General features: G+C 38.5%; 1 protein-coding gene across 4 annotated transcripts in view; it reads right to left on the bottom strand.

Moving 5' to 3' along the window:
• Nucleotides 1-25,775, bottom strand: part of LOC122809626 (cytochrome P450 2F2-like) — a 916,584-nt gene that overhangs the window by 625,969 nt on the left and 264,840 nt on the right. For all 4 annotated transcript variants that reach the window (XM_044081263.1, XM_044081260.1, XM_044081261.1 and 1 more), the window contains exon 3: nt 25,198-25,360. In XM_044081263.1, coding sequence (XP_043937198.1) covers nt 25,198-25,360 — 163 coding nt within the window. The remainder of the gene's footprint in view (nt 1-25,197; nt 25,361-25,775) is intronic.

Raw genomic sequence — 25,775 nt, 5'->3', positions numbered from 1 at the left:
TGAGTAAAGAGAGTGATTCTCGAGCCATATACGACTCTTGACTTGGTTTTGCTTTTATTTTCTATACTGCTTTATTAAGAGTCGTTCCGCTTTGGTTTTGATTTTTTATAAATCATTTGGTAAGCATGAAGCATCCTCCTTGTTTTAATATCCAGTCTGTCCAACACTTTTTGGGGCCAGTCAATCACTCCAAAACTATAAGTTAGGACAGGAAGAGCAAATTGATTTACAGCTTGGATCTTGTTCCTAGATGTCAATGCTGTTTTCAGGATCAATTTAAGTGTTCAAAAGTACTCCTTACTGAGTTTTATTCACATTTGTTCATGTTTTACTGCTGATCCTTCATCAATTCCCAAGTATTTATGCCCTCCCTCTTGCTCAAGTTCTTTCATATCACATTCTTGTCCCAAACTGATGTTTTCCTGGTGCTGTAGTTTTTTTTTAAAAGGTTGCTTTTGCACACTTATGAAGACCAAATGACATTCCAATATCATCTGAAAAAGTTTTGACAACCTGCAGCTGTGCTTTCAGTTCCTCATTTGGTGAGCTATACAGTTTTAAATCATCAACTTGACAAAAAGAAGATGAGAAGTCATTTGACTTTGTTGTTTCTAGGAGCCAAATTGTAGCCATGGCCTAAGCTGTTAAGTAAACAGCTTAATGGAAAATGGCAAGGCAGAATAGCAACGGTGACAAAGAATCACCCTGGAATATCCCTCTTTGAATTTTTATCCCTGGGATAATAATCTGTCCTTTATCATGGCTTAATTGCAAAGTGGTCTGCCACTGTTTAATGGTTACTGTAATGTAGTCAATCAGTGTAGGGTGTATCTTATACATTTTTAAGCACTCTTTTATCCATGAATGTGGAATACTATCAAATGCTTTTTTGTAGTCTATCCATGCCATACTTAGATTCTTCTCCTTCTTACAGTTCTCCACTATTACTTTGTTTAACAACAAATGATCCTTTGTTGTATATGACTTTCTTTTATTGCCCTTTTGTTCTACTGGCATGATTGAGTTTTCTTCTAAATGACTACAAACTCTGTTGTCATCAATTCCCATCTATCGTTTATACGTTGTTGGAAGACAAGTTATTGGTCTATAATTTTTAGGGTAGCTTGCATGTTCACTCTTAAGTAAGAGCATTGTTTTTCCTGTTGTTCACCAGTGCAGTGTATGTTCGGGGTGCGCATATAAATAGTTCTTACTCATGGCTAAATCCTAATGCAAAGAAGTTAATACTTTAAGTCAAAAGTTAGGTACTGCATTTGGGCCTGGGGATTTCCACTTAGAGGCTTTTCTCAACTTTGTTTCAGTCTCTCTGGCTGTTATTTCATCCCATTTCATATCCTGTATTTTTAAACTTCCTATTCTTTCTTATAATTCTTCTATCCATTTAGCATCTTTGTTATGTTCCACAGGATCTTCATAGATACTTCTCCAAAATGTATCTACTTCCTCTTTTTTTTGGCGGTCTTTCAATTCCTTTTACCTTATTTCCCAGTTCTCTATAAAACCTTTTTGGGTCATCAATAAATTGCTTATTTTGTGCTTTTTCCTTATATTAATCTTCGTATCTTCTAAGTCTTTCCGCTTGTTTTTAAAATTTTAGTTTGTTATCTCCCATAGTGCATAATAGATTCTGGTCTGTTCTAATACTGCACATTGCTTTTATCACATCTTTATTAGTACTTTTGTTGATCCATTCCCTCTTCTATAATCTTCTAACAATGACATTTCTTGTCTTAGCTGCTTTATAGTTTTCTCTATACGATATTTTCGTGATGGTATTCACTTTCGCTCCCTCTGTTCCCTTGCAACCCTGTGTTCCTGTGCTTGAATTTTATCAGTTATTAATTTAGCGGCACAGTAATATATTCTGTCTACACCTGTTATATTGCATGGATCTCTACGGACAGTCCTAATTACTGTGTTCATTTATTTTAGTAAGCTTCTGATTTTGGGGGTTTATTAACCTGCAGTCTATTTCTCTCATTGATCTTTATATATCTGTCTTTGTCTATTAAATCAAGCAACTCTTCTCTTAACTCATTTTCTTCCATACTGAGGGCACACCCCTTGTTTTCTATTTCCTGTGGGCATTCTATAGAAGTTCTATAGCATCTTTATGTGGCACATTATCTTCAATTTCATCCTGTGTCATCTGTTGTTCTGTCATATGGGAACTCACTGGCCTATCACTCTTCAACATTAACTGCTTTAGAGTTTCCACAGTTTCCTGTTCCTTTCCTTGCTGCCTAGCTTCAAATGAATATTTATACTGGTTTCCTCTGGAAGGCTCCAAAATATCTTGATATGGCAGCTGACCAATTGCTTCCTGTTCCACTGTTTCCCTTTTTCTTCTTTTCCTCTTAGTCTTCTTATTTTTTGTATTGTAAAGTTTTCCATATCCGGATTCCTTTGCCTGTACTTCTCTTCAAATATCTTTGGTACTGCTCTTTTTGTATTAGTTAGTTTGCTTTCTCATTTGCATAAATATTACACCATATTAAATCTCTTTTCCTTTCCCTTGTCCATATTTCTTTTTCACATGTCTCCTGATCTTCTTGCTTTTCCTTATTCTGGGGACTCACTCCATCATGCTGTGATGTAGTCTGTTTTAGACCTTCTATATTAAATCCTTCACTTCACAGGCACTCCATAACTGGGGGTATCCATAGCCCTATGGTGAGAAAGGCATATCCTTGGTGATTGAAGAATAAGCATTTTATTGTCAGTGTACAAGAACAAAGGGGCATTCACAGCTGTGGGCAGCACAGAACTATCAAACTCCTTTCATACTACAGGAGTGCTGGAGAGGCTGCTGCTCTGCACATGCATAGTAACTTGCTGATTTTTGCATTTTTGCTGTATCGAATGCTCACATTTGGTTTGTTAAATTATTCTCAGGATAGAAATGAGCAGTTCAGATTCAGACTGGAATGCAGCACAACAAACCTAGTGTTTGCAGTGAGAAATGTAGTTGAGAAGAAGCTACATATGACAAAGAGTCTAACTGGGCATTCCTAAACTTGGAAAAAGTGACAAGGTCCCACAAAAGCTGATTTGGGCAGTCCTTTGATGGTTCAAAATCTTAGAAACATTGTTAGAATTGTTGCAGGTCATGTACAACTATGAAGTGTGTTTGGACACACTGATAGACTCCCAAAAGAAGTGGGTGTACATCAGGGTCGGTTTCTGAATCCACTGCTGTTCATAGTTGTGATAGACTACATTAGCAAACCTACTGGAGGGGACAGATCAGCTAAGCTGCTGTATGCAGACACTGGATTACAAGCAAACTCTAATCAGGAACTTTAGCAAATGATAGGGAAATGGAGTGCAAAACTGAAGGCACATGGGATGAAATTGGGTATAGACGAGAGCTGTCATGCTAGCAATTAAAAAATCAGGAGAAGCTGAAACTTGAGATAAAAAAAGAAAATAATGGAATAGATTAAGTATCTGGAAGGGGTGGTTAAGGAAAATGGAGGTCTAATGAGGAGATCGAAGCTAGAATCAGAGTTGTTGCAGGCAACTGGCAATGAGTGTCAGGCGTATTGCGTGACAGAAGAATGCCAAAGAAGCTAGAATGCAAAGTGTAAAAACAGTGGTGCAAACCATACTTCTATATGGCACATAAACCTGGGCAGTAAAGGCAGGACAGCTGAGGAAGGTAAACGTGATGGAAAATAAGTACCTGAGATGGGTGGTAGGATGCACACTGTGGGACAGATGAAGAAATGATGACATCAGAACAGAAACCAGAGTAAGTTCAGTTGCAGAGAGAAGATCAAAGAAAGGAGATTTTGATGGTTCTGGCAAATGTACAATAAAGCAGAAGGGAATTTGGTGAAGAAGATCTGGGAGAAACAGGACAAAGACAAGAGGAAACAAGCACATCAAGCAAATATATAGTTGCATTGCATGAGAGAAGACCTGTAACATTCAAGCGTGACTGTTGAAGCAGGTAGGAGAGGGGCACTGATACAAGAGAAGTATCAAGAGCTAGCACAAGCCCTCTGACCCCATACGGAAAATGTGAAAAACAGAGCTGATTATTATGATATATATATATATATATATATATATATATATATATATATATATATATATATATGTAACTATCTATATATGTATGTAACTATCTCTCTCTCTCTCTCTCTCTATATATATATATATATATATACACAGCACACACACACACACACACACACACACACACACACATCTATCTATATAATATATACACCTTAAACAAGACAGTTTAAAAAAATATCAGGATAAATCCAAGGTTTCATCTCTTCACTTTGTCAATATCATGAGACAAAGAACTTTTAAATTTATGGACAATCAAATCCATGTGAGATTTTAAAATGTACATATTATAAACTTTATCAAATAAAAAACTTAATTAATATAAAAAACACTTACCGTTGGAAATAAAGATTTTCTTTTATAAAAAAAGTAATTCACACATATGATTGTACTTATATACATGAAAACTCACAGCATTAAATATCTGTACCTGTATCAAAACTATTTCTGGGAGCTTTTCTCTCCAAGCCTTCACTGAAAAAAGGTGCCTCTGCCCAGTTGGACTTTCCTACTAAACAAATCTGAATAAATAAATACATAAACAAATACAGAAATATTACCAAATCATGTTAAAGTTACTCATTTAATCCCAATATATGCAATACCCTCAACTTAATAATCAATCTGCTCCTCTTATTATACAAGATTTTATACTTGATGAGAGAGGAAGCATTAACCCGAGCTATGCCTATAAAGGTAAAATGGGCCACAGCATACTTTTTTTATGTTTAAAAAGGGCATTTCTTTCCCTTTGGCATCAAATATCACTAAGATGAAATAACAGCCTTTGTTTCCAAGGTTTATATTTGTCCATAGCAAAAAGCACCACAACCACAGGTTGTCAAGTATACCACCATTACATGTAATCAAACTATATATATGGCTCATGATTTTCAGTGTTTTTCAGCCACTTCAATACCATGCTGTTTTCACAATCCCCAGTGCCACAGTCTTGCCACATTATTATGCCTTTGAGTATAGAGTCCTTCTGCCATTAGTATGTCACAACCAGGAAAGAGGTGTGCAACTGTTTCCAATTCTGTTTTACAAAATCTACATTTGTCTGTTTCTCCCACATGCTCAATGGACTTTATACACCAATGTGTGCGTAGCCCACTGTCTTATGCCACCAATATTAACCTTTCATCTCTTGGTTGGAATTTGCCTTTCCTTAGCCATTCCTGCATTCGTTCCTGATCAACATGAGGTTCTTCCAGAAGTTTTCTATACTTGCAACTATATTTATGCATTTTCCACATTTCTTGCCTTCTCATCTGGTCCTTCACCTTATATTCTTTCTTTTGTTTTTTGGCACATTCAATTGCTGCCTGTTTTTTTTTTTCCAGTTGTGGTTTGATTTCCATTCCTGCTTGACACTGGTATGCTTCTGCTAGCATAAGCAGGGAAGTCATCTTAGATTTAGTCTTCTCATTATTTTATTTATTATTATTATTTTACATTTGTTTACCGGGAAAGTCCAACTGGATATATGTCCATTTTCAGCAGAGGCCCGGGAAGAAAAGCTCCAGAAAGCAGAGTACAAATACATTAGGAACAACAGAAACGTTTAGAGATAAGTATAATATGCAGTTTTCAGTAGGGTTAAAAACTTAGATTAAACATAGTAGCCAACATCAAAATCATGTGGCTTCATTTAGAGACAATAATACATGCAGTTATGGGCTAAGTCCCATCAAGAATTCATACACGTATTAGAGTATATGATTGAAATGCTTAGGGAGAGTTTGCATGAACAGTGGGTTTTGATTAGTCTGGGTTTAAGCTGGAACATTGCCAGTGCTGTTGGAAGTGTAGTTTGAGGTTTTTTTTGAACTGGGTTAAGGAGGATTGGTGAGTAAGTTTGCCAGGTAGCATATTCCAAGTTTTGCCTACTGAGTTTGTGAAAAGAGAGTCCCCAGCCACATTTATGCTCTTAGTTGTTTGTACCAGCAATTTGTCAGCAGAGTGTGGTGACCTCAGGTTGCTGTATGGTTTGATGATCTTATTTAGTGCTGGTGTTTTTTCAGGTTGATATAGTATTTTGTGGTTATTACAAGTTGGTTATATCAGAGAAGACTGGGCCACTCCAGCCATCCTAGTTGAGTTAGGTTGATACAATGGTGGGTCCTAGAGGTAGCACCTGTAGCAAATCTAGCAATATGGTTGTAACAACTAGCAAGTTTGGTAAGGATGGCTTGGTTCAGGTTAGTGAAGAGGTGGGAGGTATAGAGGACGGTAGATAGTAGGTGGGACTGAGCGATAGTGGTTCTTGCAAAAGGAGTGAGGTAGGGTTTGATCCTGTATAGGGAGCCCAGTTTTTTGTTGACAGATTTGATGGTTTGATTGACATGGATATCATATTTTAGGGCATTATCGACTGTGAGGCACAGGAGTTTTGTGTGAGTATCTGGGGATATAATTGTGCCATTGTTGTAACTTATAGTAAAGAATGGTGAGGAGGATTTGCAGGTGAGGGAAAAGATGAGCAGTTTAGTTTTGTTGGAGTTTAATAGAAGCTGACGGTTTGCAAACCATGTTTCTACATCATTGAAAGTATTCTGGGTTAGGGTGATAAGCTCAGTTGAGGAGGAGGCTGTACATATTAAAGTAGAGTCATCCGCATATTGGATGCAGGTGGCCTTGGGAGTGATGGTGGGTAGGTCATTGATAGACTGAGAAGAGTAGTGGTCCTAGTATGGAGCTTTGGGGGACTCCTAGAGTAATTGGTAAACGTGTGGATAGGGTATTCTACCATAAAACTGCTTGTTGTCTATCAGACAGGTAAGATTGGAACCATTTAATAGAGCTGCTATTCAGTGACAGTTCCTTCAGGGTACAGGGAAGCAGATGGTGACTGGCCATATCAAAGGCCTTAGAGAGATCTAGGAAGAGAGCAGAGGTAAGTTTGTTATTGTTTCGGTTGATGTTGATAGAGTTAGAGAAGGATAGGAGGGCTGATGTGGTGCTGTGGTGTGGCCTAAAACCATGCTGAGAGTTGGCCAGTAGGTTATTGTGGGTGAGATAGTGCATTAATTGGTTGTGGATGCACTTTTCCATAACTGTGGCCAGTGGTGACAGTATGGCTATTAGTCGGAAGTTTAAGAGGTCTAAAGAATTCCCTCCTTGATGAAGGGGAATGACATGGAAAACCTTCCAGAGAGAGGAGATAGTGGCTTCAGTCAAGATGCAGTTTATTATGATCAAGACAGGGTATGCAATGGCATCTACCACTTTTTGTAAATATTCTGGTTGGAGGAGATCAGCTGCCAGTGTAGTGGGCTTTAGTTTGTTAATTAGAGATCAGATGGTGGATGTAGATACAGGATGGAAGGCGAAAGGGAGTGGGGTAGTGGATGTGGAGGAGTTTTGAAAGGAGCTGGTGGGGGGTAGTTGGCTAGCTAGTGATTGGATGATTTTGGTAAAAAAATTGTTAATGATGTTAGCAGTTTCCTCTGGAGTTTTAAGGTCGCAAGTTGAGGGGGAAGGGGTGGAGGTTTGGCCAGGGTGGAGAAGTTTGTTTATGCCTGCCCAAAGTTTCTGAGGTTTGTTCTGGTGTTTTTGCTGAAGGTGTTGATAGAAGTTTTTTGTCTAACAGTGTGGCTTTCTTGGTATCATTCCTTAGTTGTCGGAATTTAATATGGTTACGTGGGTCTTTGGAGGTGCACCATTTGTCCCATGCTTTATTTCTTGCTATGATCTTGGTTTTGGTTACTTTAGAGAGCCAGGGGGCAGTCATAGTTTTGGATCTGAGGGTGCGGATAGGAGTGTGGGAATCTAGAATGGAGAGAAATTTAGAATTAAAGTAGGTACAGCATCATCTAGTGGAAGTTCTTTAAGTATGGCCCAATTACATACTCTGAGTTCACTCTGAAAGTCAGTGGAGTTAAAGATCTTGTTGTTTCTGATCGATTTATATAGAACTTTGTGGTGGTTATCTACTTTATGCTTAATGATACAAGTGAGTAGGTGGTCACTTATACCCATGTTATATACAGGTCTGGGTTAGCGCTGATAATAATCCAGTCTAGGATACTGCCTTTGTAGTTGGATTTATTTATTCTGGTGGGTGAGGATATAAGTTGGATATAACCGTGAAAGTTTATATGGGTGGTGGGAGAATCAGAGGAACAATTGTTCCAGTCAATATTAACGTCTACTAACACCATAGTTTTATAGGGGTATTGTTGGAAAGCCATTGGAGGAAGTCTTCTAGGGTATTTGCATTGTTGCCTGGGGGGATATAAATGCAGGCAATGAATATAGATTTACTTTGGTTAAGCTGTAGTTTTCTAACTAGGGCTTCTGCATTATTAAACAGGGGGGGGGGCTGTTGTGGGGATAGTGTGACATCTATTTTGTTTTTAAACAGAACTGCCACTCCTCCACCTTTCCTGGTGTTATGGTCTAGTCTAAGTATGTTGTACCCTGGTGGCATAACCTCATCATTTTTAATTCCTGGTTTTAGCCAGGTTTCTGTAAGACATAGCACATCAGGTGAGTAGGTAGCTAGAAGGACATGACGATTATGGACTTTGTTGTTAATACTCCTGATGTTTAGGTGACAGGTCAGGAGAGAGTTAAGGGATCTTGAATTTGACCATATGTTGAAGGTGGTAGTGGGCTGGGAGCTTGTGGTAAGGGTGGGTCCAGGGTTAGGGTGGATGTCCCCATCCCTCATCAGAGTAAATTGTACAGTGATTATTAGTTTCAGTGCTTTACTTATTGATAATATCTGGTTTTGGGGGAGATGGGCCATGGTCTAGTTAGTTGGTGGTTGTTAAAATTGGAGAGGATACGTTTATAGTGAGCTAGGGGTTGGTCTGATTCACTCAAGGTGGGAGCAGAGATGGTATGAGATATGGGGTGGTGAAAGCCAAGATAGGGCTGGTTTTCATAGATGGTGAGGAGATATAGCCCAGGCAATATAACTGAGAGGAACATTATTTATTTATTATTTATTTATTTATTTCCAGTTTGATAACCGGGGAAGTCCACTGGGCCTGAAAGCCCGTTTTCAGTGGAGGCCCGGGGAGAAAAGCTCCATGATAATACATTACACACAAAAACACAGCAGAACAGATCTAAACTAATACACACAAAAACACACTCTGTTCTAATAGCATAATACTTTAACAATTTCCAAACAAGAATGAGGTGCATTGGGCACTATACATAAGAAAAAGATATATTAGTGCAACTGTGAATGTTAGTAAAGTAGGAAAGGAAAGGAAATTATAGATAGAGTTTGAATGCAAGAGCAGGGATGCATGGGAGAAACGAAGAAGAAGCAAAGAAATTAAAGGAGAGGTGTCAGAAGAGGATAGAAAAAGAACAGATAACTAATGTTCAAATTGTGGTTGAGTCCAGGAGACCACCTTGAGAAAAAAGTCAAAAGATTTAAGGTGAGAGTAAGCATAGCACTTGAAGGAAAATAAAGGGTTTATTCAGGGAGGAAGGAGGAGATAATGAAGAAGAGAGGGGAGCTAGGGAGAGTGTCAGAAGAAGGGGAACCAGGGGGATGGGATGGAACTAGGATAAATTGAGATCTAGGTAGGAAGTATACAATTACATTTCCAATTTTGGAAGAGGTGAGAATGGAGAAGAGATTTAAAGTGTTCATAGTTTGTAGTGGCTCTTAGAAGGGAAGGAAGTGAGTTCCATTTTTTTTGCTGTAGTATAGGAAAGTAGGAGCTGGCCAGGGGGTCGTTTGGGTTTGTGTACTGAAATAAGATTTTGGTGGCTAGATCTTAGGGGCCTTGGAGGAGTGTATATGGTTAAGATATTAGATAATGCTGGGCAAGCAGTGGGTTTAAAGATTAGTTTGTGTGCAGTAGTAAGTTGGAGGAAACTGAGTTGATTAGGGAGTTCTAGCCATTGAAGACTACGGAGGCAGATGCAGTGGTGTGTAGAATGAGTGGAGTTAGTAGCGAATTTGGCAATTTTGTAGTAGCAACTTTCAAGTTTTGTGGAGATAGAAGTGGAGAGATTGGATAGAAGAGGAGCACCATACAGTAGAGAAGGGAGAAGGAAGGTAGTGGCGAGAGTTTGTCTTGAAGATGGAGTAAGAAAGTTTGCATTTCTATAAAGCATACCGAGCTTCTGATGAGTTTTCTTTATGTTTAGTTGAATATGATTATTAAATTTCAGGTGTTCATCTCATCTTGATAGTAGAGATACTTGGTAAGGAATGTGGGTGGAGAATTAAGAGGTTTGTTGGCAGGAAAGGGTGGTGTATGGGGGGGGTGGTGTATGGAGGTGTGGGTTATCTGCAATAGGTTGTAGGAGAGGGGGGAGTGGTTTATTGGGCTTAAATTTAGCACTGGTGGGAGCGGGTAGAATTTGGGGACAGGGTGGGGTGCAAAGCGAGCCCTCATGAAGAGAAGGCAAGTGGAGCGGGACTATACCAAGCTACAAGGATTTCTAGAGTCTGTGAGTATGCAGGCTTAAAGAATACAACTTTACAGTGATTTTACTCAGTTCTTTTTAAAGTGAGCTACAATTTACCCAGTTTTACTCAATTCTTTTGAAAGTGAGCTGTGTTTTACTCAATATTGTATTAAACAAAGTTTGCAGTTTAGCCAGACAATTTTACTGACTGTTGGGAGTAAGCAAGCTTTTAACTTGAATTTTGTACATATATTTGTTATTTCTTTAGCAACTCGGAGATGAAGTAAGCAGGGGGAATCGGTTATACAGGCTGTATGTGCTGTAGAATGCTTAGCTTATGTTTCAAAACTTTCACTACATTTGAGTCTTGTGAGTTCAGCAGATATGTGTGGAGTCCCACGGTTGCAGATCTGTACGTGTTATCAATTCCAAGGAGGCCCATCCCTCCTTCAGAACAGGGAATATATAATCTTGGTATGTACTGATTTTTATAAATCATTTGGTGAGGATGAAGCAACCTTCTTGCTTTCCAGTCTAATCTATCCAACACGTTTTGGGACCAGTCAATCAATTCAAAATTGTAAGTTAGGGCAGGAAGAGCAAGTTGGTTTATAGATTGAGTTTTGTTCCTAGATGTCAATGCTATATTCAGGATTAATTTAAGTCTTCTGAAGTACTGATTATTAAGTTTTATTTACATTTGTTCTCTCCCTTTTTTAATTTCTCCAAATCTTTTGGGTTTCTAATGCCATGACAGGAATGGATCCCATTCCTAAGTCAAAGTACATTTAAAGTTCATGCAATTAGTATTGTTTCACTCTTTGATGTCAGCCAAAAGTGCTCTTTGCAGCACCTGCAGTGTGCTCAGCAATGACTCCTTCTGCAGTTTGTATGGAGTTACGTGTATTGGTAACATATCTAAATATGATTGTAGATTCTTTTATAAGATCTGTTGTTCCTACTACTATTGGAATTATCTGGGTATCTTTCTTCCACCTTGCTCTCATTTCTGCTAGCAAATCTTGATATTTTATAACTTTCTGTCTCATTGTACGCAGGACATTGTAGCCACTGGGCATGACAATTTCAAGTATCAATGCTATTTTTGTCTTCTTTTCTTGAACCACTATATCCAGTTTTCTAGCATCTATCTTTTGAACTGTTGGTAATGGGTGAGCCCATGTGATGTAAACTTCATCATTTTCTATGATGCTTTGTGGCTCATGTTTCCATTGTTTTTCAGCCACTTCAATACCATAATGCTTGCACAATCCCTAGTGCAGCAGTCTTGCAACATTATTATGCCTTTCAGTATACAGCCCTTCTGCCATTAGTATGTCACAACCAGCAACGAGGTATGCAACTGTTTCCAATTCAGTTTTACAAAACCTACATTTGTCTGTTTCTTCCACATGTTTAATGGACTTTGTAAACCAGTGTTTACGTAGCCCACTATATTGGGCCACCAGTATTAACCTTACATCTCTTGGTTTGAATTCACCTCTCCTTAACCATTCCTGCATTTGTACCTGATCAACAAGAGGTTCTTCCAGGAGTTTTCTACACTTGCAACTATATTTATACATTTCCCACATTTCCTGTCTTTTCATCTGGTCCTTCACCTTATATTCTTTTGTTTTATGGCAAATTCAGTTTCTGCCTGATTTTTATTTACTTCTGGTTTGATTTCTATTCCCGCTTGACGCTGATATGCTTCTGCTAGATTAAACAGTGAAGACATCTTAGATTTATTCTCCTCATGTTTCAACAGTTCACTATATTTGGGTCTTGTGAGGTCAGCAGATATGTGTAGAGTCCCATGATTGCAGATCTATACATGTAATCAGTTTCAAGGAAGCCCATTCCTCCTTTGGAACAGGGAATATATAATGTTGGTATGCACTGAATTTTACAGATCATTTGGTAAGCATGAATCATCCTTCTTGTTTTAATATCTAATCTATCCAACACATTTTGGAGCCAATCAATCACTCCAAAAATGTAGGTTAGGACAGGAAGAGCAAATTGGTTTATATCTTGGATTTTGTTCCTAGATGGCAATGCTGTTTTCGGGATTAATTTAAGTCTTCTAACGCAGTCTACAAAGTCTAAAGACGTCTTATCTTCTCTTTGTCAATGATTTACAGTCCTTACTAAGATTTATTCACATTTGTTCATGCTTTATTGCTGATCCTTCATCAATTCCCATATATTTATATACTTCCTCTTGCTCAAGTTCTTTTATATCAGATTTTTGTCCCAAACTGATGTTTTCCTGCTGCTGCAATTTTTCTGCTTTAAAGGTTGCTTTTGCACATTTATCAAGGCGAAATGACATTCTTATATTATCTGAAAATGTTTTGACAACTTGCAGTTGTGCTTTCAGTTCTTGATCTGGTGAGCTATAGTTCTAAATCATTGACAAAGAGAAGATGAGAAGTCTTTAGACTTTGTTGTTTTCTAGTTGCCAAATTAGCTGTTAAGTAGCCAGCATAATGGGTTAAGGGCAAGGTAGAATAGCAACAGTGACAGAGAGTCACCCTGGAATATCCCCTTTGAATTTTTATCCCTGGGATAATAATTTGTCCTATATCATGGCTTAATTGCAAAGTGGTCTACCACTGTTTCCTGGTCACTGTAATGTAGTCGGTCAGTGTTGGGTGTATCTTAATACATTTTTGAAGCATTTTCTTATCCATGAATATTGGATATTATCAAATGCCTTTTTGTAGACAATCCATGCCATACTTAGATTCTTTCCCTTTTTACATTTCTCCACTATGACTTTATTTAACAACACTATGACTTTATTTGACAACAAATGACTCTGCTACAGTTTGCAGTGAGGGAAAGGTTAGTTTACTTTTTATTTGCTGTATTTTATATTACTTTATTGCCTTTTTCTATTTTGTATACTGTGATTTATTTTCTTCACACTGTGTTTTACTTAAATTCTGCTTTTAACTGCATATTAAAACTTGAAAAGAGACCACAGCTCAGTCTCTTGTCAGTCAGACAGAAATTTTTCCCACCCTCCTTCCAGACAGTTGTGTTATTAAAACACTTCTGTCTTTCTAGTTGCATGTCCTTATGTTAATTTGACCACATATGACATATCTCATTTCCTCTGTGCTTTTACTGGCTAGTGTGATGAAGCACAAAATTATCCTTTTGTGAAATCACTCCCTTTCAACTATTTAAATTTATTGGCCATCCTACTGTACTCCATAGTACCAGAATATAAAAGTGACCACCCCCATTCAATCTATCTTGCTGTTTTAAAAATAGAGGCTCTCCACTAAAACTTAACTTTTTAGACATGTAAAACTTAAGCTACCTACCTTCACATCTAACTCCTCTAGTGCACACTGCAGTATTTAGGATAAACCATTTTTTTCATCTTATCTTTAAGCATCTATTGTAAGACCACCAGTTATTGGAAAGCCCACATTCTGCCTTTCAGTAGTCATCTTGGGATTAGTGCTTCTGTTTTCTCCTGGTGAAAGGAGGAGTGCAGTTACATTATTTCCTGGAGACTGCTGATCACCAGACAGCTTAATAACTGCTTTATAGGTGGCAGCTTGGAATCTGTGCTTATATTCTGATCCTGGTGAGAGAGGGAGCAGAGTGGATTGATTCCTGACTCCTTCTGGTTGGAGAGTGAGTGTCTGTGCTTAACGTACCTGATTGGTCTGGTTGCTATTCGAGGCATCTACCAGAAAAAGGCTACAAGTCTACAGACACTTGCTTCATCTGTGACAAGACTGTGGATCACCAAACAGGCTGTGGCCTGCTTCTCTTCTTGGGACTGGTGCTAACATTTTGCTTCTGGTAAGAGAAGAAGCAAAGAAGTATTGTATCTCAACAGAGTGAAGCTGTGCTGAGACCAGCATTAGTAGTAGCCAGGCAGTAGCCTTTCATGTGACTGCCCTCTTTTCATCATTCTTGACAAGCTAATTCTTTATGTTTTAGTAAGTACTGCTTGATTTCTTTCTAACTTCAGAATATCTGCCTAAATACTTCATCCTTAAATTTTCAGGGTCTATGTTTTAGTTTCCCCTCACGTGTTTGGCATTGCACTATACAGACTCAGACACCTTGAGTGACATTTGTCCTGTAAAAGGAATATATAAAGAAACAGCTCCAGTACTTAGTAATAATGACCATCTCTTCTAGCATGTCTAAAGGTCAGTTCGCTGTGCTTCCTTCTATTAACCTGGTGATCCTGGGCATTCTGAGGCAGTGCAGCAACTGCCTCAGGTACACAGACAACCCTCTCCTCTTACCTCCCAACATTCAGACATGTGAGAGATGCACTTATATATCCAAACTGGAAGCCATCCACTCTCAAGCCAAGACCGGAATAACTGGTCAAGAGGAGAAGGTCAACACCTGCACCATACCACATGCAACACATAGCCCTCCAGAACACCCACCATCACAGCTCTCACAGAAAAACACAAACCACACACCCAACTTCGTGGAGGCTCTCAATAGAAATCTACCCAAACAGCAAAGACCTCCAAGGCAGAAATGCACTCGACCACCACAACACAGCACAAACCACAAGACACATATCTCACCTACACAGTGTGCCCCTCAACCTAAGCCCATAAGGCAAAACAGCTTACCCAATACACTAATCATAGATGACATGATAGTGAGGTACACTGATGTCCCACTCACTAGGTTGAATAAGGAGAAGGTAACAGTCAGCTCTCTATCAGGTACCAGAATCCGATACATAACACATGCACTCAGGTCACTCCACTACAAGTGCAAGTATGACTCTGCCACTGTCCATGTGGGTGTGAATGACTTGAGATGCACCTCCCTGGACTACATGAAAAGAGACATGGAGGAGCTCTCAGATTATGTGGCCCAGGCAGGTATGACACTAGCCCTGAGCAACATCCTACTGACACTCAGAATGATATCGCAGTACAAGTAGAAAATAATTGACTTCAACAATTGGCTAAGCTTCTGGTGTCATTCTAAGGGGATCCAGTATCTGTCTGCTTGGGATGACATGATTGACAGACCTTGATGCTTTGCCAGAGATGGCCTTCATCTGTTATCCCTAGGTTTCCAGATACTGGCTAAGGCTCTTGCCATCCCTATAGTGCCTTTCTAGGCGATGTTCCAAAGACCAAATTACCACCGTAACAGCTAAAAATAAATGCAATCTGAGGGTCATGCTGCTGAACACTCGAAGTCTAAATCTCAAGATGCACTTGCTTGAAGCACTCCACAAAATGGAAAATATTTGTGCTGTATTGGAGACCTGGTTTAAAACAGCAGAAAGCACCCCCGTGCTACCAGGCTTTAAGTCATTCCACACCTTTCAGCCCCAGAACATGGACGTAAGCTCCAAAGACAGTGGTGTCTCCATATTCATAAAGGATATGCACACCTCCAGACTAGTAGTCCAGCATAACGCATCTGGGTAAGACTGTGATTCAGGCTGTAGCCTGCTATAGGTCCCCAACCATGTCCCAAAACTGTCACTTCACGTTCCGAAGCACCCTGGAAACTATTAGGGTCCAACACAACACTCTCATACTAGGTGACTTCAACTACCCCTCCTTCAGCTGGGAAAACTACTCATGCACCAATACACTAGCCAAACACTTCCTGGAATTCATCAGTTCCAATGCCCTGGACAAGCTCATTCTTACCCCCACTAGAGGAAGCAACATCCTTGACCTGGTTATTACTAACATGGGCAACTGTTTCTATACACCAATAGCTAATTCCTCCCTGGTTAGATCACACCACAAACTAATCATCATCGAAATCCACATCTCACCCCCCCCCCCCCCCCCCCGCAAAGGTAACCACCATAAAAAACTTCTCCAAAGCTGACTTTGGGTTCCTAAAAACAGAGGTGGCTAACTTTACGGCACCCATGTCAATGGAAAATAGATGCATGACTGCTGAATCATACACCAAAGCACTGTATGAACATGTACATAAATGCATGGAACTAGCCATACCTAACAGAACAGACGGTCTCCTACAAAAAAGGAAGCCAATCTGGTGGTCCCCTGCCATTAATAAACTCTACAACAGAAGGAAGAAACTGTTGCAGAAAAAGGTGAAGTTCCAAGACTGGAAAAACTCCCTTATTAGCCTCAACAAAAAGTTGAGATCTCTCATCAGAACCTCTAAAGCCAGCTATGAAGGCAGAATTGTGGCAGACACTAAAAACAACCAAAAAGTCTTCTATAGTTAAATCAAGAATCACCACAACAATACCCAGGTTTGCTCTGAGTTACTGCACAATGATACCTCCTATACTGAGCCAACAGATATTGCCAATGTACTGGCCAACAGATTCAGTGCCAACTTTACCCCTCTCTCCCTCCCTAAAGGACCAATCACAATACCGGAGGAATGCCAGGCACCCAGTATTACTGCAGCACAGGTTAAAGCTGCATTGTTGAAGGAAAATACTACAGCTTCCATGGGACCCAACAATATCCCTGAATGTGTTCTACATGAACAAAAAAGTGAACTGGTACCACATCTTTGTGCCCTGTTCAATCACAGCCTAACCTCAGGCTTTTTCCCTACCAAATGAGGCACTGCTACAGTCATCCCTCTCCATAAAGGGAGAGTGACTACAGACCCTGGGAATTATCACCCATTAGCCTGATGAGTCTGATATGTAAGGCTATGGAGCGCATCATCATGGACCTAATTAATAAGGATATAGGGGATCTCTCAAACTCTAAATCCCACACAATTTCGTTTTGTGAAAGGTAGCTCATGCCTGCTCAACCTGGTTGACTTCTTTGAGTCAGTCACCAGAGCTGTGGATGAGGGCAAGAAAGTTCATACAGCCTACCTCGATCTGGCCAAGGCCTTTGATACCATTCTCTACTCAGGAATTATTCATAAACTCACCAAACTAGGCATCAACCCCTATTTCACTAGGTGCGTTGCAAATTGGCTCACAGATAGAACCCACAGTGTGAAAGCAGAAGACTCCAATTCAGACTGCTGATCAGTCATGAGTGGATTCCCACAGGGACTGGTCCTGGGTCCTTTCCTCTTTAGCACCTACTTTTCAGATGTCCAGGCCAACACGGTGGGACTATGGCTGACCAAGTTCACAGATGGCTGCAAGCTGGGAGCCATTATTAACTCCCCAAGTGATGTGGACATCCTACAGAAAGACCTCACTGAGACCAGTGACTGGTGTCAAAATCATGACCTTAAGCTTAATGCCAAAAATGCGTCATTATCCCCATTGGGAAAAACTCAGTTCCCACTAATTACCACATCGATGGGAGCCCACTGAACACTGAAGCCGTTATAAGAGATCTGGGACACAGGTAGACAGCAACCTCTCCTTCGACCACCACATTGCCACTGTGGTCAGAATGTCCTTCTGTGTGGCACATCTCATTACCAAGGGTTTCACATCCAGGAAGAAAGAGGGCATCATCCCTCTCTACTCTTCCCCCATTAGGCCAATGATCGAGTATAATGCCCCGTTTGGCATGTACCTCAACAGACATATACAACAGTTGGAAAGGCCACAAAATTACCTCACAAAGAGAATTCTAGACCTTAAACACATGTCCTACATAGATAGACTCAAAAAACTCCAACTATTCTCTGTTTCATATCACCTACTAAGAGGTGATCTCTGCTTGACTTACAAAGCCATGTCTGACTCAGCTCTGTTAGAAATGCTACATCTAAAGAGATCCCAATCCATCTGCACCACACACTCTAGAGACCTCAACCTCATTACCACAATAAACAGAACATGATGGAGGGACAGGTTTGTAAGCCAGAGACTGCTTATGCTCTGGAATATACTTCCCATACATGTCAAGCAGAGCACCTCACTGGCTCTCTTCAAGAGAAATCCTGATGAGTGGATGGGAAATAGAAAGTTCACCCTGGGGATCACTTCAATGGCTCTACTTGATAGAGAGCACTGGGAACTAATGTTGGGTGGCACGATACCAGGGCACTTCTATGAGCTAGGCTTGTAAAGGGTCCAGAGCCATTAGCCTAGTACATGCCTATGAACCTATGAACATATATAACTTTATTTTATTACCCTTTTGTTCTACTGCCATAATTGAGTTTTCTTCTAAATGACTATGAACTCTGTTGGCATCAGTTCCTGCTTATAGTTTATACATCATCGGAAGGCCAGTTATTGGTTTATACTTTTTGGGTTACCTTGCAGGTTCACTCTTAAGTAAGAACATTGTTTTACCTGTTGTCAGCCAGGTTGATGTCTGTTCGGAATGCGGATATAAATAGTTCCTACTCATGGCTAAATCTTCATGCAAAGATGTTAGTACTTTTAACCAAAAGTTAGGTACTGCATCTGGGCCTGGGGTTTTCCAATTTGAGGCTTTTCTTAACTTTGTTTCAGTCTCTCTGGCTGTTACTTCATCACATTTCATATCCTGCACCTTTAAACTTCTTATTCTTTCTTTTACTTCTTTTATCCATTTAGCATCTTTGTTATGTCCCACAGGATCTTCATAGATACTTCTCGAACATGTATTTATGTCTTCTTTTTTTTCTTTCAATTCCTTGAACCTTGTTTCCCAAGTCTCTCTAAAACTTCTTTGGGTCATCGATAAATTGTTTATTTTGTACTTTTCTTTTATATTTATCTGTGTATCTCTTAAGTTTTTCTGTCTGTGCTGAAATTTTTAGTTTATTTGCTATAGTGCATGATAGATTCTAGTCTGTTCTAATAGTGCACATTGCTTTTATCACATCTATCTTTCTTAGTATTTTTGTTGATCTATTCCCTCTTCTATAGTTTTCTAACTGTGACACTTCTTGTCTTAATTGCTTTATCATTTTCTCTGTTTGATTCTTCCATGATGGTATTTGACTTCTCCCCTTCCTTTCCCTCACTACCCTGTGTTCTTGTAGTAGAACTTTATCAGTTATTAATTTAGCTGCACATTAATATATCCTGTTTACCTCTGTTATATCGTATGGATCTCTATGGGCAGTCCTAATTACTGTGTTCATTTGTTTTATCAGACTTCTGACTTTTGGGTTTTTTTTGCCCTTCTGCAGTCTATTTCTTTCATTAATCTTAATATATTTATCAGTTATTTTGAGTTTTGCAAACCCAACTGATGTGCAGTATCAAGCCCCACCCAAACCCTGTGTGACACATAGCATCATGGCCATGTCTGCTAACCTCCCACCTACATACTGAATCTGGTTGCTTGGCTGCATTAATATGCATAGTGTTCCGAAGCCGGTAAATATCACAGTTGTGAACTATACATATTTGTACATGAAAAATACACAAAATATAGAAATAAACAAAGGGTGGGTTACTGATCCTGAAAATCAACCAATATCACAGGTGCAAACTAGCCATACCATTAAATGAAATGTACAAAACATTGAGACAAACAGTCATAAGTGAGGCTTCTGTTACAAACACCAAATTACCTATGTTTTGGGTTTCTAATACTGTGACAGGAATGGATCCCATTCCTACAGTTCAAGTAGTCTTTGATATTTGCCGAAAGTGTTGGTCACAATACTGGCATAGTAGTCAGAATTGCTTTCTAATGCACTTTGTGTGGAGTTACTTGTGCTGGTAGTATATTTAAATATGCTTGAAAATCCTTCTTTTATTATCCCTGTTGCTTTGACTACTGTGGGAACTTTTTGAGTGTCTAACTCACATTTTTGCAGTTTCTGCTTGCAGATATTGGTATTGTATGTCTTTGTGTCTCTCGTTATAAAAGGCACTATAATCAGTCAGTGCAGCTAGCCATTATGTCCTTTTTTCCTTCAGTAGTACCTCTGGTTTTCTAGCTTTTACCTTTTTAGTTGTTGTTATTGGATGTTCTCATGTGATCAGAACTTCATTTATGTAATGCTTTTTGCTCAAGTTTTCAGTGTTTCTCAACTACATGTTTGTTGCAGTATTTGCAAAATCTCAATGCAGCAGTTTTGCTCCATTGCTGTGACTTTCAGTATACACACCATCCACTATGACTGTATTGTAACTAGTAACTGTTTCTAGTTCTGCTTTACAGAATCTGTACTTGTCTGTCTTTCCCATCTTTACTATGCAGATTTTGTATGAAGACATTTGAAATGTCTGTAATTGCTGGTTATGATTTTATATTTACTATGAGTAAATGCGTGAATATTTTATATTTACGATGAGTAATTTTGTATTTTGAACAGATGATGTGGTACATGACTGTAGAAAGTTATTGGGTGTTTAATATAGCAATAACCCACGCCTGGGTGTGGGTAAAGCTGGATTTACCCATGGTTGGTGTGGTTTGGTCACAAGGGCGAAGCTCAAGTGGCCAAACAAAGCCAACCGAGGGTAAATCCAGCATTACCCACACCCAGAAGTGGGTTATTGCTATTATACAAGGACATTATTTAAGAAAAAAATAATTACTTTTCTTAAATAATGGCATTGTATAATGTCTACTTGCTGCCCTTCCGCAGCTGTCTGGTATTCTGCGGCAGTTCTGATGTACTGCGCATGCGTATGCCTATGCAGTACATCAGAACTGTCGGCAAAAGCAACGGAGAAAGCAAGATCTCCGTTGCTTTTTACAAACTGTCTCGCTATGTTAAAGGAGTTTAACATAGCGAGACAGCTTTAAAAAAAGCAACAGAGAATCTCCATTGCTTTTTTTAAAGCTGTCTCGCTATGTTAAACTCGTTTAACATAGTGAGACAGTGTGAAGCAATGGAGATCTTGCGTTCTCTGTTGCTGTAAAAAAAAGAGTTATAGTAATGGAAAAAGTCCGGGCGACTTACAACATGCACGCTGACCAATCAGAGTGCACGTTTTTGATTATTAATGGGGGGTCATTGTATAATTGCATTTTAGCTATTGTCAATTAAAGATTAGTATAAAATTATACACATTCCAAGAACTTAAACTACCTACTGTAGATGATACTATGCAAAGATGACATAAACTGAGAGTGTTGTAGTAACTATACAGACACCTTCTAACCAAGGAGGTTCAGAGATTTATCTAAAATCTCTATGCAATTTCTGTGTTAATATTTAGACCACATTCACTATGTCAGGTTAATCAGGCATGTTACACTGCAGTTCTTATAACAAAGTAATGGAACACTTCTATGATATTGATTAAACATTAAAAGAGTAAGGACCCAAAAGAACCCATGCATAGCAGCTTCTGAACTAAAAGGCATGCATGATGTCACGGGCAAATAAGCATTATGTGTCAATCATGGCACATTTGCATATTGAAACTCCAGTTTGTGCCTTGTCAATCATGCAGGCCATGCCTGTTCCTGCGTGAACCGAAGGGTGGGTTTGTTATCCTCAGTATAACCTATTTATCTATGTCTATTAAATAATATTCATCTCTTCAGCTATTTATTAAAAAATACCAAAGTAAAAGAACACTGGTAGCAAATGGAGTTAAGCTCTTTTCATCTAGTTTAGCAATTAGACTTCATCAGACAACTAACAGCAACTCAAATTCTGCTTAAATACACTTTCCCCTTCTCTCTCCTGTTAACTTAATTGCTTAATAGTGACCAATTAATCATAATAGATGACCTTACACTTTGCAGTTTAAATCAAGCTAAACAATCCATACAACTAACTTATACAGTGTACAAACATAATACAATAGAATAAATAGAATAAAACCACTATACTTGCTAGAATAAGAATTCATGCTCAGCATTTGCATTCAAGTATGTTAGCTGATTACAAGACTAGCATGTCATAATAGTTGACCTTAAGGGCTTTGTGATTAGCAAATTCCCAGTATATAGAAAAATTTGCAGACCCTAAGACATTAGTTTGAACCTGAAGTAGGACTGAAATAAGGTAGAAATAAAAATAAAAATAACCTACCTACATCCTTTTCTTACCAAGTTCCCTACTTTTAGAGAAAAAGGAATTAATGTGGCAGATCTGGTTGGATACTTTTCACTATCCTGGCATCAACTATTGTTGTTCTATACAGTGCCGTTTGAGACTTAAGAGTCTGAATAGATACATTTTAAAATGTAGTTAACTATGTAAAAGTACAACAGTAGTAATTAAGAAAGGCTGTAGGTAGGTTATTTTTATTTTTATTTCTACCTTATGTCTATCCTACTTCAAGTTCAAACTAACGTCTTATGGTCTGCAAATTTTTCTATATACTGGAAATTTGCTAACCAGAAAGCCCTTAAGGTCAACAATTATTACATGTTAGTCTTGTAATCAACTAACATACTGGAATATAAATGCTGGGCATTAATTCTTATTCTAGCAAGTATTGTCTGAAGAAGTTAGGAGAAGTGTTTCCTAATGAAAAGCGCTTTACACTTAGTGACTTGGATTCTGTGCAGCCAGATAATTTTTAACTTTTTATTGCTTGGCAGTTGCCAGAGTGTGCACCGGACTACTGATTGCTGTAAGCTTGTTTTACTCGGCTATTAAACCTTGTTGGACTTTGCAGTGTACGCTCGTCTTGTCTTTTGCCTATTAGTTTTTGGACGTTTTTTGCTGACAATTCCTTGTAGTACCTGCAATATCTACTTAGGGGTTTTAACACACAATGATCTTGAGTTTCTGAGAAAATCTATTAGTGTAGTCTTGCATTAGCATTTTGTTGGAGTTTTCTCATAGACAAGACATTTATTTCTCTTTTAGGATCCAACTTAGTAGCAGGATATTGGTTTAAGGATGGACTCTGCATCAAGGTTTAATTTTTTTGAGAAGTAAATTGCAAGGTCCACTTGATATGGACTTGACAAATTACAGTTATTACAACATTAAGACAGACTATACTGGATCTGAATTTCTGCTTTTGTTTAAATAAACATTTAATTTCTACAAAACTAATTCCCTTACATTTCTGTGAGAAATTAAAAAAGAATGGACTGTATATCACATTAAGGAAAGAGATTAATAGTTTTGCATGTGAAAATCATATGGATAAGTGTTAAAATTTATTATAATATCACAAGTGCTAGTAATGGTAAAACACGAAATTGCAATGATGTAAATGGAAGGTGTGAGTTATTTCAAAAAGATGACATCCTACCATAATTCTTCCTGATTTGTTGTATATTGTACATAGTATGTTTAAAATTTTGAAACAGGTGCAAATCTTCAGCTGAAGTACACATAGACTGAAAACAGGACATTCCTGTAGGCATAAGTTAAGTCTAAAGCAAATAAAGCCAGGGTTTACCGAATGCACTTAAGTGTGTCTAACTTTTGAACCATGGTTATGTTATGCAGTCTAATAAATTTGCTGTTAACCTACAGTTACACTCAATAAAAAATAAAATAAAAACAAACCTAGATACACCATCAGGACTCTTGCACATTGGTTTAAGGGCCTCAAAAAGCTGTATGTATTAAAGCTGTAAGTAGTTCAAGAGACTTGGCCACTCTTGCATTCCAAATACTATGCTGTGGAGGATATACCAGTGTGCCCACACAGCCAGGCTAGTTGTTACCTGGTAGACCTTTTCTTGAATGGGACAGTGGCCTACATTCCGTTCTTATGGGTTGACGGTGGTCAACATTGTGCAGAAGTTTATTTGCTTGTCTAGTGTGTAGAAACAATAATAAGGAATCCCCTGTCCTTCTCCAGCATTTTACCACCTCAGAGAAAAAGTTTAGTCTCCACGACATCCAGTGTTAGCCTATTTTTTATCCCAGCTATTTTTTAAAATAGAACCCCACTGTGAACTAAGTGTTGTACTGCAGATATCCAGTAAGGAGTATAGTTATACATCAGCATCTGCATGCTAAATACGGAAAGCATTATTTTCTTTATTTTCCCATGTCATTGGCAAAACAGAAAAGAACAATAAACCAAATGTTAAACCTTTGGACACGCCCTTATTTTCAATTTTGCCAAACATTACTGTAAAGTTATGAATAATTTTGTTGGATGCACAGGTGAGCTGTTAACTGCAATTAAATAACTGCAATTAAGTAGGCTTTGACTAAACAGTCGTTGATCAGCTAGCCAGATACTTAAAGTGACTCCTTCCCTTTGTCATTGCTGTGTGCTTTCGATGGGAGTACATTACTAGGAATCATTTAGATACATCAACAACAATTCTACTGAACACAAACATAATGAAGATGATTCACTGAAAAGACTTTCATCAAATATTGAAAAAATCGTTTTTTATGGGGGAAGCCCCCCATACCATCATGTGGGGGCTACAATTCCCATACCCTCTGAATTTAAATATGCCAATTCCAGGAACACACAACAGTGTAGAAAAGGGGATTAGCCACTCTTGTTGAAAGTTTTTTTGGCAAAACATTTTCACCCAAAAGGCATTCACAGAAGCTACCATCGAAGAAGCGACTAGACAGGCTATAATTACTAGTGATTCTGCTGCACTCATGTCCCTTCATGTCTTTTCTTTGCACCCATTTCCATTTTTTACCTCTTATTTGACCCTTCTTATTCTTCATCTATCCAGTGCATTTTCCTACCAATGGCCATCCTTCTTGGCCAATTATTCATTTAGATGTCACATTTCCATCTGTTTTATTCATTGTTCTGGAATTCTTTAAAAAAACTTACAATGTTACTGTATTAAAATGCCAACTTTCTTTCAGAAATTCTTTTTAGTTATGCCACTTTTCACAACCACATATAGCACACCAAATCTGTTGTTCATCACATTTTCAAAACAGACTGAATCTCCACCTTACCCTTACGGTTACATATTATGTTCATTGCAGGATGTTTGGTTCTGTGAGCGAATGCTTCTGCTTGGTTCACCAGTGCTTCTTTCACAGTTTCAAACCCATGAAGCAGGACAGAAGGGTTACTTCCTAAATAGATTCTGAAGACATTCCCATATCTTTTTGCCAGCTGCAATTGGAAGACATGTTGTTAACCATGCAGGTTACATTATTCTCACTTTAGAACATAATGGCAGAATAGACTGACTATACTGCAAAATAACTACATCTATTTCAGCAAGGCAAATAAGTTTCATTGTAAGTGTTGCATGCATCCATCCATTTAGTTAGCAATGAAGTCAAGCAAGGAGGTCTATGCCTTATTGGGTCACCCCATTGTAATGCCCAGAAAAAATGTGTTACTTTTCTGCTTTATGGTATCCTTCAACACTCCAGCTAGAAATTTTGCAAATGAGACATTTATAATCAATCATTTCTTGTAAAACCTTCCACTGCATTTTGTTTAACATAATGATATGTTTTGAACTTCATAACATTCAGATCCCTTTCTTCAAAGCCATATTGGACGAACCTAATTGTGATCT

The sequence above is a fragment of the Protopterus annectens genome, chromosome 8.part0 (assembly GCF_019279795.1).
Source record: "Protopterus annectens isolate FY-2018-M chromosome 8.part0, PAN1.0, whole genome shotgun sequence".
Classification (NCBI taxonomy): Eukaryota; Metazoa; Chordata; order Ceratodontiformes; family Protopteridae; genus Protopterus; species Protopterus annectens.
This window is presented reverse-complemented; position numbering and strand designations above follow the sequence as displayed.